The sequence below is a fragment of the Dermacentor silvarum genome, chromosome 4 (genome assembly GCF_013339745.2).
Source record: "Dermacentor silvarum isolate Dsil-2018 chromosome 4, BIME_Dsil_1.4, whole genome shotgun sequence".
In the NCBI taxonomy this organism is placed as follows: domain Eukaryota; kingdom Metazoa; phylum Arthropoda; class Arachnida; order Ixodida; family Ixodidae; genus Dermacentor; species Dermacentor silvarum.
The window spans coordinates 11,142,311-11,159,609 of record NC_051157.2 but is presented as its reverse complement, the minus strand read 5'-3'; the positions used below and the strand labels follow the sequence as shown (position 1 = coordinate 11,159,609).

General features: G+C 43.7%; 1 protein-coding gene across 1 annotated transcript; it reads left to right on the top strand.

Moving 5' to 3' along the window:
* The first annotated feature begins 86 nt into the window (after positions 1–86).
* LOC119449434 (leucine-rich repeat-containing protein 59) lies at positions 87–17,175 on the top strand. The gene is made up of 7 exons (XM_037712605.2): positions 87–352; positions 562–621; positions 722–985; positions 1,754–1,826; positions 3,930–4,115; positions 9,207–9,254; positions 15,167–17,175. The coding sequence occupies exons 1-7, from the start codon at positions 263–265 to the stop codon at positions 15,430–15,432; spliced, it is 987 nt and encodes a 328-aa protein (XP_037568533.1). The 5' UTR covers positions 87–262; the 3' UTR covers positions 15,433–17,175.
* Positions 17,176–17,299: the final 124 nt, after the last annotated feature.

The window sequence follows — 17,299 nt, the reverse complement described above, 5'->3', positions numbered from 1 at the left end:
GAGCTGTGTACCATAGAATAAAGTGCACTGTGGCTGTGTACCGCGTTTTCCTGTTTCCCGATCTCCGTAGTTTGCAAAACGGCCGCTCGTGGCAGCACGGTAGGCACGATCGTTTTCGGTTGCGTTGGAAGGCGCCGGCGATGTGTTGTATCTAACGTGTAACGTGTCTGCTGAAGCAACAAAATTGACAAAATCTTGAAGGCGTCTCCGGCGGTTTCGCCAGTCACAACCGATTGTTTTTTAAATTGCCGCCGTCTCAGCAATGGCCAAAGGCTCTCTGAAGAGCAGGCTTGACGGCAGCAGCCTCGACCTGAGCCTGAACGAGCTCACCGAGCCACCCGTGAAAGAACTCGTAAGTCGTTCACATCAGTCTGATTTTGGAAGTTTGCATGCACAGTGAGCACCTCTCCGTACTTCCGTGGCATTTTATCTAACCGATGATGTGGCATGGCTCCGTGTTTACTAAAGCGCTTGCCCGCGATGCTATAATGCGCTCGGTGGCATCGATTTCTTTTTCTTTCGTTTTTTTTTTTTTTTTTTTTTTTTTTTTTTTCCTCTCAGGCGGAACTACCAAAAGCCGTGAAGCTGGACTTATCTTGCAATAAAATCGCCGTGCTACCCGTAAGTAGATCTGTTTCGCACCGGCAGCGTTACCGTGCCAGCAGACGATACGATTCGGGTGCGGCAAGACAGCGCGCCGCTTATTGCATTTCTTTTGCAGGATGCGTTCTGTGCTTTGACGCACCTCAAGGAGCTCGACCTGAGCAAGAATCAGCTGCGAGAACTGCCGGCGAACTTTGGCCGCCTCAGTGCCCTGCATAAGCTCGACCTTTACGGCAACAACTTGACGACACTGCCGTTGAGCATGTGCCGCATGAAAGCTCTGCGTTGGCTCGACTTGAAGGGAAATCCGCTCGAGCCCCGGCTCAAGGCGGTCGCCGGTGACTGCCTCAACGAGAAACAGTGCCTGCAGTGCGCCAAGAAGGTAACTGTGCTCGAGTGCGCAGCGCGCTTTGTCCAATCTTTCATTTCTGCATGCGCGCTGCTTTGCATCGCCACGCCCACATTTCGTTTGATGCGTCACGCCCATCTGGCGCTCACTCATATGACAACCGCCGCGCGTATTCGTGTTGCCTTGTTGGGTGCTTGCCAGCAACAAACCCGCGTTGCGACTTTCAGCTTGCGTGCTTGTTATTGCGCGTGCTTGTGTTTACGTTTTGAATATTCAGATTATCATATAATCTCAAGGCAGCGGAGCTAGTAAGAAGTCGTGAACTGCAAAATAAAAATTCAGGTATCGGATACGAGATCCACTAATGCACTACCACCAGGGGCCGTATTCTGAAACGTTCGCCTAGGCGAAATTTCGCCTAGGCGAAATCAGCATGCGCGCTGATTGGCTGGTTGAGCAAATTGAATGACGTCGGGCTCAACCACCCAATCAGCTCATCCAATTTTGCTAAAACAGCCAATCGGCGCACGCCTGAAAGCGAAAAAAGAAATTTCGCCTAAGCGAACGTTTCAGAATACGGCCCCAGTGCAGCCAAGCACGAAATCGCGGGTTCGATTCCCGGCGGCGGCCACCGCAGTTCAGAGGCAGCGGATTCTGGAAACTTTCGCATAAATGCCGAGCTGCAGGTGCACGTTATGAAGACCCCTGTCGAAACATTGGCTCCAGAGAGAGCTATTGTTCAACTATAATGGCCACACTCATGGTATTTCAATCATGATTGGTTTTCTTCTCATCTTCAAGGTTGTCGAGTACCTTCAGGCGCAAGAATCTGAGCTGGAGCGCGAAAAGCAGAAGAAGCTCAGGGCACAAAGAGGTGAGCCAAAATAACTTTTTTTTTTTAATTGCATGTAAAACCAGAACTTCTTGCAGCTTAGCTATGTGCAAGCGACTTCCTGTTCTGCGAGCTGCGAACTAGTTCAAGTCAAAGTGATATGTACAGATGCCCACAAAATAACTCTGAACACCAGACCGGTGGCCGCTCGTCAGTGGAGCACACCCATGGAAAAGTACAACCTTGGTGTGCACGTGCGCGGCATCCCTAGCAAGCAAGCCTCGCTCCCTAGTGCATCTAGATAGGCGTTGCGTCAAAAAACTTGTGGTTTGTCCCTCTTAGCGCTGCGACAACAAATCTGGGAGGGGGGTAGGTGACAGCGAGCTCGCGCGCTATGCAGCGTAATCTCTAAACGCATGCGTAATCCTTGTGCCGTATTCTCGTCGGAATCTGCATTCATTCTAAGAGATAGTCATGCTTTCTGGATAGCTTGCGTGGATGGAATCCATGAGCGTTTATAACTGAGTGGTGACCAGTGAGTTCACCATGGTGTATTTTTTATACCTAATGTCTTGCATATCTGATTTAATTATTTCGCCTAAACAAACTGATTTCATAGCTTATCTTTCATGTGGGCGAGCGCCACGGCTCGCCTTTAATAGCACTGTAGCGCACTTTTCAGCCGGATTATCAGGTTGTGCGATGTATTTTAGTCCTTGTGCAATTATATTCCGAGTCGCATTTACTACTTGGGAATAAGATCAGAACTTTGACTGTAACACGACGGCTCCTTTAACAAGGATGACTGCATGCAGTAATAAAAGTTTTCAAAATGACATCAGACGGCGTATTCCAATACGCCAATTGCATGCACAGGAATTAATTTTATGCATGCGGCACTCTAATAAAGGTCTCTTCAATGCTTCGCAGTCACAATGAACATCGCATAGTGCGCTATTTATTTACGAAATCTGGCCGTTTTGCTGCAGTTTTAGTAGGGAGTACTCTAACATTTGATCGCGTGTCTGCATTGGTTAGTGCAAACATTAAATTTTTTGTTTAGTGGGGTGATAGGTTGCTAATCAAGGGGGCCCATTGTTCAGCTGTGTGAGTAAAATGTGTTTGAAAAAAAAAAAAGAGACGTTCAGTGGGGGGGTCCCATATCGATTGCTAAGACGACTATGACGGCGAAAGCTTTAATGCGTTGGTGTCATTTCATTTGCGATTGTTTGCTTATGTTGATTAATTAAATAACTATTATTGGTCATAATTTGGTTTAATTATTTTCTTACTTGCTGTTACGGAGTCTTGAATTGATCTTAATTATTATGTACTTCTCTTTGGAACTCTTTAACTAGTCTTAATTTGGCGTGACCAGTCTTATCACGGCGCCTCGAATTGATGTTAGTCTCTATTACTGTCCGCAACCTTCAATTACATTTAATTAATCGTAATTATTCTTAGTTACATCGTAATTCACTTTAATATGCATTAATAAAGGTGTTCTATGATGTCTGTATATTGGTCTTGTTAATTACCCTAATTACTTTTAATTATCTTTTGGTACTCTTGAATTACTTTTAATTATTTTAGCTACTTGATGCTAAATTCACGTTTACGTGCTTTATTGAACGGTAGAGGTGTAGTATGCCGCTTTCTGATTTTTGCTACCGCAAGTGTTCTCGACAATGGTCACATTCCGCGACCAACGAGCCAGTTATGCCTTTCACTTTACAAAGTGCCGATGCGCGCATGCGAAAGCGCTTATGCTCCATAGCGTGCACACGTGCGCACACAGCGTTTTAGAGACCGCATCTGAGCAAGAACAAAGCAGCAGTGAGAGCAACAGCTGTTTAAAAAAAATATTTTAGGAGAAAAATGCACGTCCTTGCACATTCCTTTTTTTGCGCGCTATTCTTTACACGATTGTCCCTCTTCAACATCCTTGTTCTCTACTACAGCATCCCTCAAAGCAAAACTGCGTTACTCTTTGCAAGAAGTGAAGTGCGTGCTTGCTTGCAATGTATGTGGCACATTATTTTTAAGTGCATGGTGTAGAGTAAATAGGAAGGACTATAGGCACGATTCTGATGGCTTTGTGCAGGAAGGGCTGGAGATGTTGATGAGGAGTGCTCATGTTTTCAGAGCAAGAGGCACTGCGGAAAGCAGAAGAAGAGAAAGAAGCGGAACGCCAGAGGCTAGAGAAAAAGGCTGAACGTGAGAAGAAGAAAGCAGAGCTGCGGCAGAAGAAAGAGCAACAGTTCAAGCAGAAGCAGGAGCTCATAAAGGAAATGGAAGTAGCACAGGGGAAATTCCAGCAGTCTAAGAAAGGCAAGTGCTGTGCTGACGACTGTGTTTGACTGCTCACAGAAACACCACCCTAACAGATAAATTTTCTGTGATAGCATGAACAGACACAGAAAAATAGGTGCTGCAATACAGGAACACAATGCATGGTTGCCAGGTCCTGCATTCGCAAATGTCTTGGTGCCACCCTTTGCTTACTTCTGTCATTTTCGTACTTGTGGGAGCCCTACCCCTGACAACAGTGGCAGATTTTTAATTTTGAAATGCTAATCTGTCAATTAGCTAGACTTAAGTTCTGCATTTAACTTAACAAGGTAATTCAGAGCACGTATTTGCTGCGATTTTGCTTTAAAACGTTTAAAAACTTCAGTTTAGACCAGCTCGCCTCTAATCCCTAGCAATTGTGCGGAAGCAAAACATGTCAGCTATTCGAAGCATTCGTCACTTGAGAGCAATACTGTGTCATACATAGCAGGCAACGCTACAAAGGCTAGAGAGACCAAAGAGTAGTACATCATACGTGAAAGAAAGATATTAGGTACTTGTCATGTAATTCAGTGTAAAAGTAAGTCTCACAAAGTATGATGTATTACATTAAGAGTGTCTGAGACTGAAACCTATTTACCACCAAACGAGCGGAGTAATATTTCATTTATTTATTCCCAATACTGTTAAGCCCTTACGGGCTGTAACAGAGTGGGAGAAGAAACATTTCAGACACTTTTACACAAAAAGCGTATCCAGCCTCTGCTAAAACATTTCGACTGAGTGGCATCCTGTGAAGACATTGGCGTCAAGTCTGTTCCATTCAACAATGGTTCGAATGCGACATGAAAATTTGAATGCGTCAACACTCGATGTGTAAGGCTGAATGGCATGAGGGTGATTTGTACGAGCTGATACTCGTACTGGACATCGTAGATATACTTCTGGATCTATTTTAAAGTTTCTATTATAAAGCTTGTACAGGAATTTCTGCCGGACTATTTTTCTTCGTTGAGAAAAGGGTGTTTGAACGGCCCTGTCAAGGTGCGCAGTTTTTCTGTCGAAGCACGAAAAAATGAACCTGGCCACTAACCGCTGGACTCTTTCTAATTTACTAATTTCGGTTTGACTGTGAGTATCCCAAACGATACCTACATATTCCAGTGCTGGCTTTACTATAGTTTTATATGCCGCGGAGTTGACATTGGGAGTGCCATTCCATAGCCTCCTTTTTAGGAAACCAAACTTGCATTGGGCGGATCTGCAAGTGTTCTCAATATGTTTGTCAAGCCTCAAATTATTGGTAATAGCGACTCACTCAGAGATCTTTTACATGCTTGGAACGCTTGATTTCTTTCTGATTAATGATATACGGATATTGTAGGGGGGATTTCTTATTTGTAATTGTCATACAGGTAGTTTTGTCATTCAAAATTAATTTTGATGTCCCATGTATGAAGTCTGGAGTTGGACAGAAACCCGTCTGGGGGGGGGGGGGGGGGGTCGGGAATATGCATGACAACAATTAAAATGGACACCGACCACAAAAGTTTACATAACCAGACCATTTCCGTCTTCACCTTCATTGTGAACAAGGCTCCCGTGCAGGAGCCGAAACGTCTTATTATATATTTTTTAAAACTTTTGTGGTCAGTGTCTGTTTTAATTGTTGTCATGCCCCATGTAGGGGGGGGTACACCAGTCATTGATAGCTTTCAAAAGACTCATTCAAAATTTTTTGGTCATCGACACTTTTCACACTGCAAAACAAAATGCAGTCATTCGTGAACAGTCTCACATCAACCATTGGATGGACACCTGTTGCAATATTGTTGATATACAATAAAAATAAGACACGTTTCTGCAACCAGTGGCCACAGTGCATAATTTGTGCTCGCTTGCATAGTGCATTGCCTACTACAAGCACAAACATGCACAAGTAGTGTATGATCTGACGTAAACATTTGTCCACAAGTAGCAGCTATAATATATGACGTACTTGTGTCGTAAAAAACAGTTGCAGATCAGGTATAACTGGGCTGAGATTTTGTAGTGATGCCTTCCCCCATGCTAATGCCTTTTGGTGTGTTTCGTGTTCGTGAGTGGCCAAACAACGCTCCACCTGAGGTGCAGCATCAAATGTGGCTGCTCTTACGAACGTGGTTGCTTACGAACGCAAAAATCACCGGAAAGCATTACCGTCGAAAAAGAAATAGCGGCCCTGCTCTCCGAAATGAGCGAAGTGAGACTTCTATAATCACACTACTTGCATAGCTTCCGAAATGTTGCCTGCCATGTATCAAACAGACTGCAGTCGACTTCCGTCAATTTGATCCTGAATGGACCGACGAAATTGATAAATTATTCATCAGGTCGAATTAAAGAAGGTGCAAAAACACACACACACACACTTCAAACAGACTGCTGATTCATTTGACAGTATTTTCCCGATTCTAACACGCCCCCAAAATCAAATGCGTGTCCACTTTCTGTACATCCAAAGTAGACAACTAACGTAGAAATGACATTGAAGCTCCTAAACAAAGTATAAATCCAACGTGCACCCAATTTCTAGCAAGAAAAAATTGACCTTGTTGACGATACTTCCTAATGCGAAATTTGAGCGCAGCTCTATACGTGTTTTCATTTCGGAATATATTGCCTGGCGCGGACAACCTGTCTCGTGCAGCACGTTGCAAACGGAGCGAAGTGTCTAGCTAATCGGGAGATGGCGAGAAGCAGCACGTGAGTTATGCGTGGGCACGACTCACAGCAACCGCCACAGACAGACCTCCCAGATGACGCATGTAGAGTGTACTAGAATGGGGGAGTGGGTCCAGCGGACGCCTTAGCAAGCGGCGAGGGTGAAGCAAAAAACACGGAAAATGTGGCGGCGCTGCCGTCGCCTTCTTCTAAATCTTCGGCCAATAAACTTTGGCTCCGTCTGTTTTGGCAGCGCTCATTGGCTGAGGCGAGCTCGCGGGCTGAGTAGCTGTCTGCTCGACGCACCGTGGTTGTTGCGTCGTTTGCGTTCTTTCCGCCACTCTTTTTCCATTTTATTTACAATAGATCGGTGGGGAATAATCTGTGTTACCGCCACCGAGTATCCGCCTGTCAAAGCTCCATGCAGCTGCGGTAGGGTCTCCGACGCTACAAGCGTCCGGCCGGCGAGCGGGGCCGCTCATTCGGAAGAAAGTGACGGTGCCGCCACCTGGATTTTCCATAAAAAATGCCTCAGCGCAGAGCCCTCATTGGACCCACTCCCCCAATCTAGTACACTCTAACGCACGCTACTCTGGTGCCATCTTGTAGCCATCGTCGCCGCACTGCGCCTCTTGCGTGTCACTATGCTTCTCGCGCTTTCGCCATACTCTCTTTCTCCACTTTCTTCCTTGCGCTGTCTTCGCTCTCGTCCCTTTTTTCATCCCCCGCTGTGCTCCGCTTTCCCTCTTTCATCCGCTGCACTCATTCGCTCAGTTACGCCGACGCTCAACGCAGGAACGGGTGCCTGAGAGCTGCACTCTAAAATGGACCAAAAGTCGCATATGTGTTGCTCAATGGTGGTCGGTTTTCTAAGCTTCACTGCACGGTTTTTTAAAGACAGCTTCGCCGCAAGACACCTTTATTATGCAGCAAATCATATGAACACCGCGAATGCGGGTTTGGTATTGTAAAGGATTGCACTACGCAGGCAATTTTCTTCAAAAAAAGGTGCAAATTACAATCGGGTAAATACCGTAATCGGGCATTGTGAGCCACGGTTATTGTTTGAAAAGCTTAGTAGGAGTTTTTGACGGGAGATTACGTGTGTTCAGCGCATTCACTGTCCCCTAAGCTCTACTGAGATTGATGCTTGCCACTAAAGGGGTCGCTATTGGGGTCACCGTAGGGGTCAAGCGAATGCATGCTGACTGGTCAAGTTCGAATTATTTGGTGAAGGTCAGTTTTAGGATTGAAATAACGAAACCCTTGGCCAGGACTGTCGGTCGGGATCGAATTAACTGGAGTTGAATTAAAGGGCCCTGAAGCACTTTTTATCGAAGTGGAGAAAGACATTTGAAGTGAAAAGCGGATATTTCAGAAATACTCTGCCGCAAAAAGTACTTCAATGCGTTCAGCAGAAGCGGAGTTATTGGCAATCAAACATGGCCTCCGCTGTGCTCCCCTTTCTCCTTCGATGCCTTGCACTGCGAAGGCTATGGCGGAGTGGGGCGGCACTCCGAAATCCATGGCGCACAGCTCAAATTTCATTTTTGGTGTTAATGTAGACTCCACGACTTCCACTTTTGGTGCCTGCGATGCGCTAAACGTAAGCCAAACGCAGTTGTCCTCAGCGAGCCGCAGTGCGCTTAGCCGGTGGACTCATGGCGGCACCTCGCGGTGGCCGTGTTGTAGTTGGCCGCAGCGACGAATAGCAGCCGCGTATGGGAATGTGCTTTATTACAAAATAAAGCACACAGGAAAAAGTGAGGATCATGGCTTCTGTTGAAACGAGAGCATTTGAGAGAAAGGTGACTTCGCGCTCTGCTTGAGAGCTCCATGCACCGCGTACGACAGCAAAACTTGGCTGAGACATTCACAGCAGTGTATGCTACCCACGGACTATGTTTTTCATCAAGCCCAAGGGGTGGTTCAGGGCCCCTTTAATATAAGTCTACTGTATAGTATGAAGAAAGCTAGTGATTGGTTCTCAAGTGGCACATGTTCATTAAAATGCTGTTCCCAACTTTAGCTTACTTCGTAATGTCTAGTGATCAGCTGTGGCCAAAATGAGAAATGTCTGAAGCCAAAGTTTTGGCAAGGGGACTTGTCGCTGTCAGGGACTTCGGGGGGACATTGAAACCTTGGCTCTAAAGACATCCCTTGTCCTACCACTGTCGATCACTTCATTTTCATCTTCCTGTGAACCTATTATCCTGTTTGGACACACAATATTTCATCATTTCAGGATGCCAGAGATTATTTGTTGCTCATTTATGTTGTCTAGTCTTGTCGTACTTCAATTCAGTTCTCAAACCGTCCGCAATCATTTGTTGCTGGCCTTTCTGTTGAATCATGCTTTCTTCTGGCCATGAGTACAAGGTTCAGCACAATGAGACCAGTGGCTGACTCTCCTGGCTTGTGTTGCAGATGGGAAAGCAACTACAAAATTGGCACCTGGCCACAGTAAGCGTGGAGGTAAGTGTGCATAACCTTATTTATTTATTTTATTTGTTATTACCTACAGGGCCAAAGACATTAGAGAGGGGAGTGGGTTACAGCACAGAGTAGAAAAAAAAAGAACAGTTAGAATGTTTAAGTACAAAGGCTTCTCATTATACAGTTTTAGCGAGGTTTTACAACGTCATGAGAAATTGGTAGCAAACTAAGACAGTAAAGTGGTAAATACAAAATGCACTTAGGTTACAAACATATAGTAAAAAAAAAAAAAAAAACAGAGGAGGACCAAAGAAAAAATGACTGAAAAAAAAGTTTTAGTGTGAAATGATTCGAGACCAACCTTATAACGGTGGTCAATTTGTGGCGATACATATTGTGGCTGAAAAATGAGTTCGTTGCGGAGTGTTGAATGATGGTATAGCTTGTGAAAAAGAACTAAACATGTGATTTTACAACGAGAGGAAAGTGGTGTTAGTGCAAGGTTTTTTTCATGGCAGACACACGTGGCAGTTATATTGTAATTACACAGGATAAAGCGAACTGAATTATTTTGAACGAGTTCTTATGAATTAATTAGTTTGTCAATGGCAGTATCCCAAACAGCGCATGCATATTCTAGTTCAGGACGTACAAGGGTAGTATAAAGAATCAGTTTTAGGGATGAAGGGGTGGTTGAAAAGTTAGGCGCAGATAGCGAAGCATGTGGTTAGCATTGCTAATTATGTAGTCAGTATGGGCATTCCAGGATAAGTTAGCAGTGAGATGCACACCTAGGTATTTATAAGAGTTAAATAATTCCAAGGGAACATTATTTAGGTAATATGCATACATGCTGTTATTTATTCAAAATACACGCATCACTTTACATTTGCCAATGCTTAGTTTGCACAGTTAGCTACAGTAATTAGATAAGACTGAAGGTGGTTAGTATCCTCTGCATTTCACGAAAGGTAACTTAATCATCAGGAAATAAGTGAATGTTAGATGATGGCGAGGAAGGGAGTTCACTAATATAAATGACAAACAAAAGAGGCCCGAGCACTGAACCTTGTGGTGCACCGGAAGCTACACTTTAAAATGGTGAGTTATGTCTGTTTGCGGTCACAAATTGAGTGCAATTAGATAGGAAGCATTCAATCCACTTCAGTATGTTAGTGTCAAAGTTAAGGTGATTTAGTTTATAAAGTAAAAATTTGACAGACCTTATCAAATGCTTTAGCGAAGTCTTCAAAAAATGCAATCTCAAAAGATAAACAATTGAGAATAAGATGCAGTTAATGTGTAAAGATTGCAAGCTAAGTTTCACATTAAAATGTTTTATAAATCCATGCTGAGCTGGTGTGAAAAATGCATTCGAATCAAGGAAGTTAACGAGATGCTTGAAAATGATATGTTCGAGCAATTTACAGTAAATACTTAAGAGTGAATGGGGCAATAATTAGCTGTAAATCTTTGTTACCCGACTTATGAAGCGAAACCACCTTCCAGATTTTCATTCGCTAGGTTAAGTAGATGTATCCAGTAATAGCTGAAAATGTTTTGTTAGAATAACGGAACTAGCGGCATTGGTATTTTTTAGAAAGTTTGAGTTAGTAGAGTCGTAACCAGAACATGAGTGTTGTTCCAGAGAATCAATTAGTTTCGAAACACCAGCCGTATCAACGATCACTGGAGGCATAAATTGTGGGGGTCTTCCCCAACCCGTAGCACGTATAATCGCAGCTACGTAGGGTTCGGGCGAATAAGGCAACAAGCGAGTCAACTCAACAACGTTTATTGCTGTGGGCAATAAAACACACTTGCAGAGGGAAGTCCACTCTGTATAATAAGTAATAAAATAGACTTGCCTCGTCGCGTGTGGTAGTCACGCAAACGAGGTCACTCACGGGTTGCAGCGGGTAAATCCGTACGGGCATGTAGGTGTAGCGAGGTCAGAGAGGCCCGGGGGTCTCTCGGTCGCGCTCTTTTATACCTTTTCACGAGGGGAATGTCCTCCTCGCCCGCCAGGATGCTTTCCCTCTTCCCGCACGGGCATGCGCATCGCGAGAGGCGAGCGAGAACCGGTGGAGGGCAAAGTGCATCTCTCCCATGTCCGCCCGGCTCCTGCCGAGTGCGCTCCATGCGCAAGCGATGGCGAGCGCCCGCGGGAGAAGGTGGCAGTGTGTGCTCCCCAGAAAATACATAATTATACTGGCGAGTAGGAGATTGGCAGTCATTGCAGGAGACGGAAAAATTTCGCACAAATGTGTCACTAAGGGTGGCAGCGCACTGTTCGTTAGGTATATGGATGCCCAATGGCTCTTCCAGAGTTGTGTTCATCACGAAAGGGGTTGATTACACTCCAAAATGTCTTAATGTTAGTTTAACATAGATGGAAGCACATTAGATAGAAAGTTAGGAGCGATATAGGCGGGGGGGAGGGGGGGGGGGTTCGGTTAGATAGGTGCTTCATATGGGCATTGTACCAAGGAGCATCAGAATTGGAGGTAATCATGCGAGATGGAATGTATTCTTGAGTGGCGAACATGTCCCAATTGTGCTGAAGTGAACAATTTTCAAAATTCGGTAGAAAAGTGTAGAGAAATGCAGTTAATTTGCAATTTATGGCGGTAAAGGTTGCTTTTTTGTAAATGTGTATAGTTTTTCTGAGTTTATTTGCTTTGGGGGTTGAAATGTTAATTGAAAATGCAAATAGGCAGTGATCACTTATACCAGGCAGGTGCGTAATCTCTGAGATGGTATCAGGGTGGGATTTCAAAACCAGGTCAAGGGTGTTTGTGGCATTAGGCGATACATACGTCGATTGTGTACTAGCTGTGACAATGAAAAAATGGAGCACAAGTCCAAAAAGTCTTGTGACGAAAAGGGTGAGAGTGAAGAAGGTTGATCGTTCCAGGTTATGTTTGGAAGATTAAAATCACCCAGAAGTAGGATGGGTGATGAAGGAAATAGCAAGTGAACAAGGTTAATACTTTCGTGCAGTTCATTGAAAAATTGGTGCAGAAGGTGAGCGATAGCACACGTCTTTGATGAATTGCTTGTGACCAAGGCCTACGGTAGCCTAGACAGCCTCTAGATCGCCACTCGTACAGACAGAAGAAGACAGAATGTTGTTTGAAATTGCCAAAAGGATACCACCTCCTCTATGTGCAGTACGGTCGCAGCGATAAACAGTAAATTGCACAGCACCAGGGGAACACTTTCGTGTTGGTGACATGCGCAGGCAACCATGTTTCTGTAAGCGCATTGATTTTCGCAGAACATGTGTCAATCACAGACGGCAAGGGACCGTATTTGTTGGATGCACTTCTGACGTTAGAATAAACTCGAGGAAATGAAGAAAGTGAGCCACTGCCCCTTGCGCTTTCCTAGATCTAAGGATCTGGCAGAACAGGGCATGCACGCTCTACATTATCACTTCGTTGCTTAAGTTCTTGAATTTGATCAGAATTGCACACGTACAAATTTCCGTTCAGGTTTAACTAATCATAATGCAGTTTGAAGGGTTCAGAAGAGGCTTCGCTCTTACCAAATGCTATCAGTTTTCTTCGCACAGTTCGTGTCGCAACTGAAAAATCCTCACCTATACTGATGCATTTATGCTTGAATTGGCTGCGCAGAGACAGTAGCTTTTCTTTCGTTTTGAAGCTTGTCAACTTCACAACAATGGGATGGAATTTACTAGGCATAAATGAGCTCTCTAAAGCTTTCAAAAGCTTTCTCAAACAGTTGGAATATTCAGGAAGCCACACATACTATGCCATATTATGCACAGTCACTGTAAATATGTAAATACTGCCACGTGATGCATTTGCTTTGCTTTATTTTGTTATTGCCACCAATGCAACATCTTACCGTTTTGTGTTTCAAAGAATAAGTTCTTGCATTACCTGCGTACATCAATGCGCCCAGTGCTCTCGTAGTATTACTGTTATCTCCCTATCTAAGTGTCTTCATGTCGAAAGTTCCAGTTCATTCATAAACATTTGCTGAGCTATATGTGGGTCACTCAAACTTCTATGTCATGTATAAAATAGCAGCCTAACGACAGCTGCTTCAGTTCTAATTTGCCAATAACTATTGTACTTGTCACGATTGTCGCTAATAAGTTATTTTCTTTATGGGGCCAAGTTCGCCCAACAATTCATTTCTTTTTATTCAGTTAATTGCTTTGTCGTTTCCTTGTTCCTACACTGCAGGACATCTGTTGGAAGTGCTGTGTATGAAGCACGACGATACAATTGTATACATTAGGGAGCAATTCAGTCAGGAATACTACAAAGAAATGTGTATGAAAAAGTAGCCGTCTGACATTTGCAGGCGAATGATGAGGCGTTTCGGCTTAAAAGGTGGCAGCTTTATGTGACCAATTATTTGCCAACTTTAAGTAGTTGGTACTAACTAGTACTTAATTAGTATAGTTAGGTACATTAGGCTTTGCAACATTGTACGCTTGTACTCTGCAATTGAACAAGTAAACAATGAAGTATGTGATTTTTGGATGTACTAGTGGATGTAGTGTCAGATGGAATGCCTGCTAACGTTTCCTAAAATAAATGCCTATTTTTGATACAAAATAGCTAGACTAAATCAGTTTAAAATCGGCATTCTTTCAAAACTCTGTTTTCGTTCATTTGGCGGCAAAAGATTGATCATTACAGGAGATGATGTAGGCCATACATTCTTAAATTTTGTGTCCAAACCTCAGCACATGTATTTACTGTGACATCAAATCAAACGTTTCAGCATTGCTGGAGCGTTGCAAGTATGGCAGTTTTTTATGTATTGCTCAAACACATGTACTAAGCTGTCGAAAGGGCCTTTCTCCCTTCGAGTCAAACCTAGGGGTTATAATGAAGGTACAACCTGCACGAAAATACCTTCGCTATAGTATCCAATGTTTACTACTATAAGCACATGTTCATTACATGCTAATGTTGGTGGCAATCGTTTTAGATATACCCCATTATATTCGATAATTCTCTACATATACATGTTCATTATACCAATGTTAGTTGTTTAAGTACAGTAGAACAGAAACCCGAGTGAGTTGGTGAGACTCTATTATCTAGAAATTTAGGTGTTGACAACACAGACAAATGAGAAACAAAAAGGACAACACAAACACAGACTATCAACCCAAAGATGTTCAATATCAGTCAATAGTCGGTGTTTGTGTTGTGCCTTTTAAGCAAGAAATGCTTTTAGCTCCTATTGTCGGCGACCTTCGAGTGACCTTGAGCCAAAAGCCAGAGTCGTTATCCAGGCGCTCAAAACGAGATCAACCGAGCAAGCAACCATTCAAAACTTAAATGCTGTCTCTTGCCTCCAACCCTTTGTCCCTTGCGCTTTCCTAGATCGAAGGATGTGGCAGAATAGGGCATGCATGTTCTACGTTATCACTTCGTTGCTTAAGTTCTTGAATTTGATCAGAATTGTACACGTACAAATTTCTGTTCGGGTTTAACTTATCATAATGCAGTTTGGACCAAACAAGTTAAAAAAATATTTTCGCTTCCGAGTTCTTCCTGATGTTTCTTCATATCACTCAAGCTGTAACTTCTAGTACGCTGAAGTTTTATTTGTCATTTCCAATAGCAACGTTCAAAAGGCACATACAGTACAGGGGACCTAAGGCCGCACATTTGCAGCCGACCACTTCGATGCGACAAGAAAAAGTGGTGGCAGATGCTGAGCGCTTTGGACTTGCTAGAAGAAACGTGGTTGAAGGCAGCGGCACCACAGGCAGCAAAAGATTCCATATGGTAGCCGTTTCATGCTTACATCTACTCTCGATTACAGGAGAGCCAGCAATTTTTATTTCTCATGTCTGTGTTTTCAGCGTGTAACCTTTCCACGTAGAAATACGGTAGTCTGCGTGCCACCTTTTCACTACGTCAAGACATGTTGCTGTGCTCTTGCCTTTCCAGGGTGCTTCTCTATGCTGATGACTCTGCTCATCACCTTGCTCCTCGTGGCGGCCTCCCTGTTCAGTGCGGTTGTGGTGTATTCATTTTACAAGCACAAATATCCTGTCACATGGCCTTACATACAAGATGTGGTACACCAGCATTGGCGACCGGTGCAGCTCTACGTTCTTCAAGGCTGGAACTTGGCCAGCGTGCAAGTACAGTTGTGGACAAAAGAGATTGTCCGCATGGTCCAGTCACTCGGTGCAGTGAAGGCCAAGAACTGACAATTGATTTGGTTCCCTTCACTTGTGCGTTCCGTCAATACATTCAGTTTGTTCTGTCTTCAAAAAAGGCTCAATCCCAGCCGTGGTGTCTGCATTTCGATGGGGATGAAATGCAAAAACACTTGTGCACTTAGATTTTAAAGAACCCCAGGTGGTCAAAATTTATCCGGGGTCTTCCACTACAGCATGCAATCAGATCATGGTTATAGCACATAAAACCCCATAATTTTTTCTATGTAGGCTGTTAGGGGTGTGTGAATATTAGAAATTCTAAGTGTGAATCCGATGCTTCTGATTCGATTTGAGGGCTTGATATTCGATTGTATTGGAATGTATGGGGTTAGCACGACTATTGACGCTCGCCTGTGGTAGAACAGCCCCATGTGCATGTGGTCCTCTGGCAATTTTCAAGCGGCCATTGTAAGCCAACCATAAACTCTGGTAACCTTTCACTTTTTGCTGATTTACAAATTTTAATCTGCCCCATTGGATGGGCTCTTAATAGCATTGCTGAAGTTTTTCTTTTTTTCACAGTTCCTCTATCTTTTTTAAGTACTCTTGAAGCAGAAAAATATCTGTATTCGAAGCTTGCATTTTCCAAATATTTCATTCAATTTGAAAATTTAATTACGTCATGGATACCCATACTTTATATTTGTAAGTGCCAAAGCTATGTAAAGCGTCGCTGGCCTCTAGAGAGCATCACATGACACGGAATATTTGAGGTACAGTTATTAAAGTTCTGTTCACTGCTCACCTTGGAGTCGCACACATAGTTATTGGGCATTGACACAACTCGTGCATTGGTGGTTACCTTGTGAATAAAAGTAATCTTTATAGCTTCTTTCTATTTACCTGGAAGCTGCATTTTGGATCCAAGAAGGTTTGAAAAAGTCCACTGCTTAAGGGCGATTGCCATATAGTCTTATCACATTGGTATTGGAGAAAACGAAGCACTTGCAGGCATGTCAAAATCAAGGTTTGTGCTAGTATAAATCCTTCGTGGGTAGCAAGGTGCACTGGCAGATTGGGTGCACAGGGCTGGAATACAGAGGTGATGATGAGGCTGGTTGCTGGCACTTTTGATACACCTTTTGAAAATTGTGACAGTTTTCATGTGCACTTGACCACAAATGATTTTGAAACATGCACATTGCAAGCGAGTTAAATTTTCTCGTGGCTTCGCCACTTGGCCTAAAATTCATGGCTTCAGTGTGATGGTCATGTGGGACGATTCATGCAGTACCCTTGAGTTATGCTAAGGGTGCATTATCCTCGATGAAATTTAATCTTCTCATGGATCTCCTGCTTCAAAAACCTCTGCAGTCAGAGGTGTCAGAGGTGTCAGAGTACCATTTGGTATATATAAAGGCAAGCCATTCTGCCTCCCACACTACAAATGCAGCAGCCTTAACCTTGCAGTAACACACCAACATCATCTGTGTACTGTGAGCACCAAAACATGGAATACGGTTCTGAGATCAAAGTTTGGTGTCATGTGATCTCACATATTGCAAGCATTCTCTGCCTCTCTATGCAATAAGCAATACCACAGTCGCATAAGTCACTTTTGCAGTATCTGCATGAATCGGGCTTGCATGTGTATATTTAATTTCACTCTGACGTTTTGGCACTTGGCAACCCAAGCGAAAAAAAGAAACTGCCTCTTAAGGGGCCCTGAAACACTTTTTATCGAAGTTGTGAAATGCATTTGACATTACAATAAAGACTATTTTAGAATTACTTTACAGCAAAAGGTACTTGAAAGCATTCAGCAGAAGCGGAGTTATTGGCAATCAAAGATTGCCATTGATCCCCTTCGCGGTGCTCTCGCTCCTCCTCCTATGCCTTGCACTGCAAAGCCTGT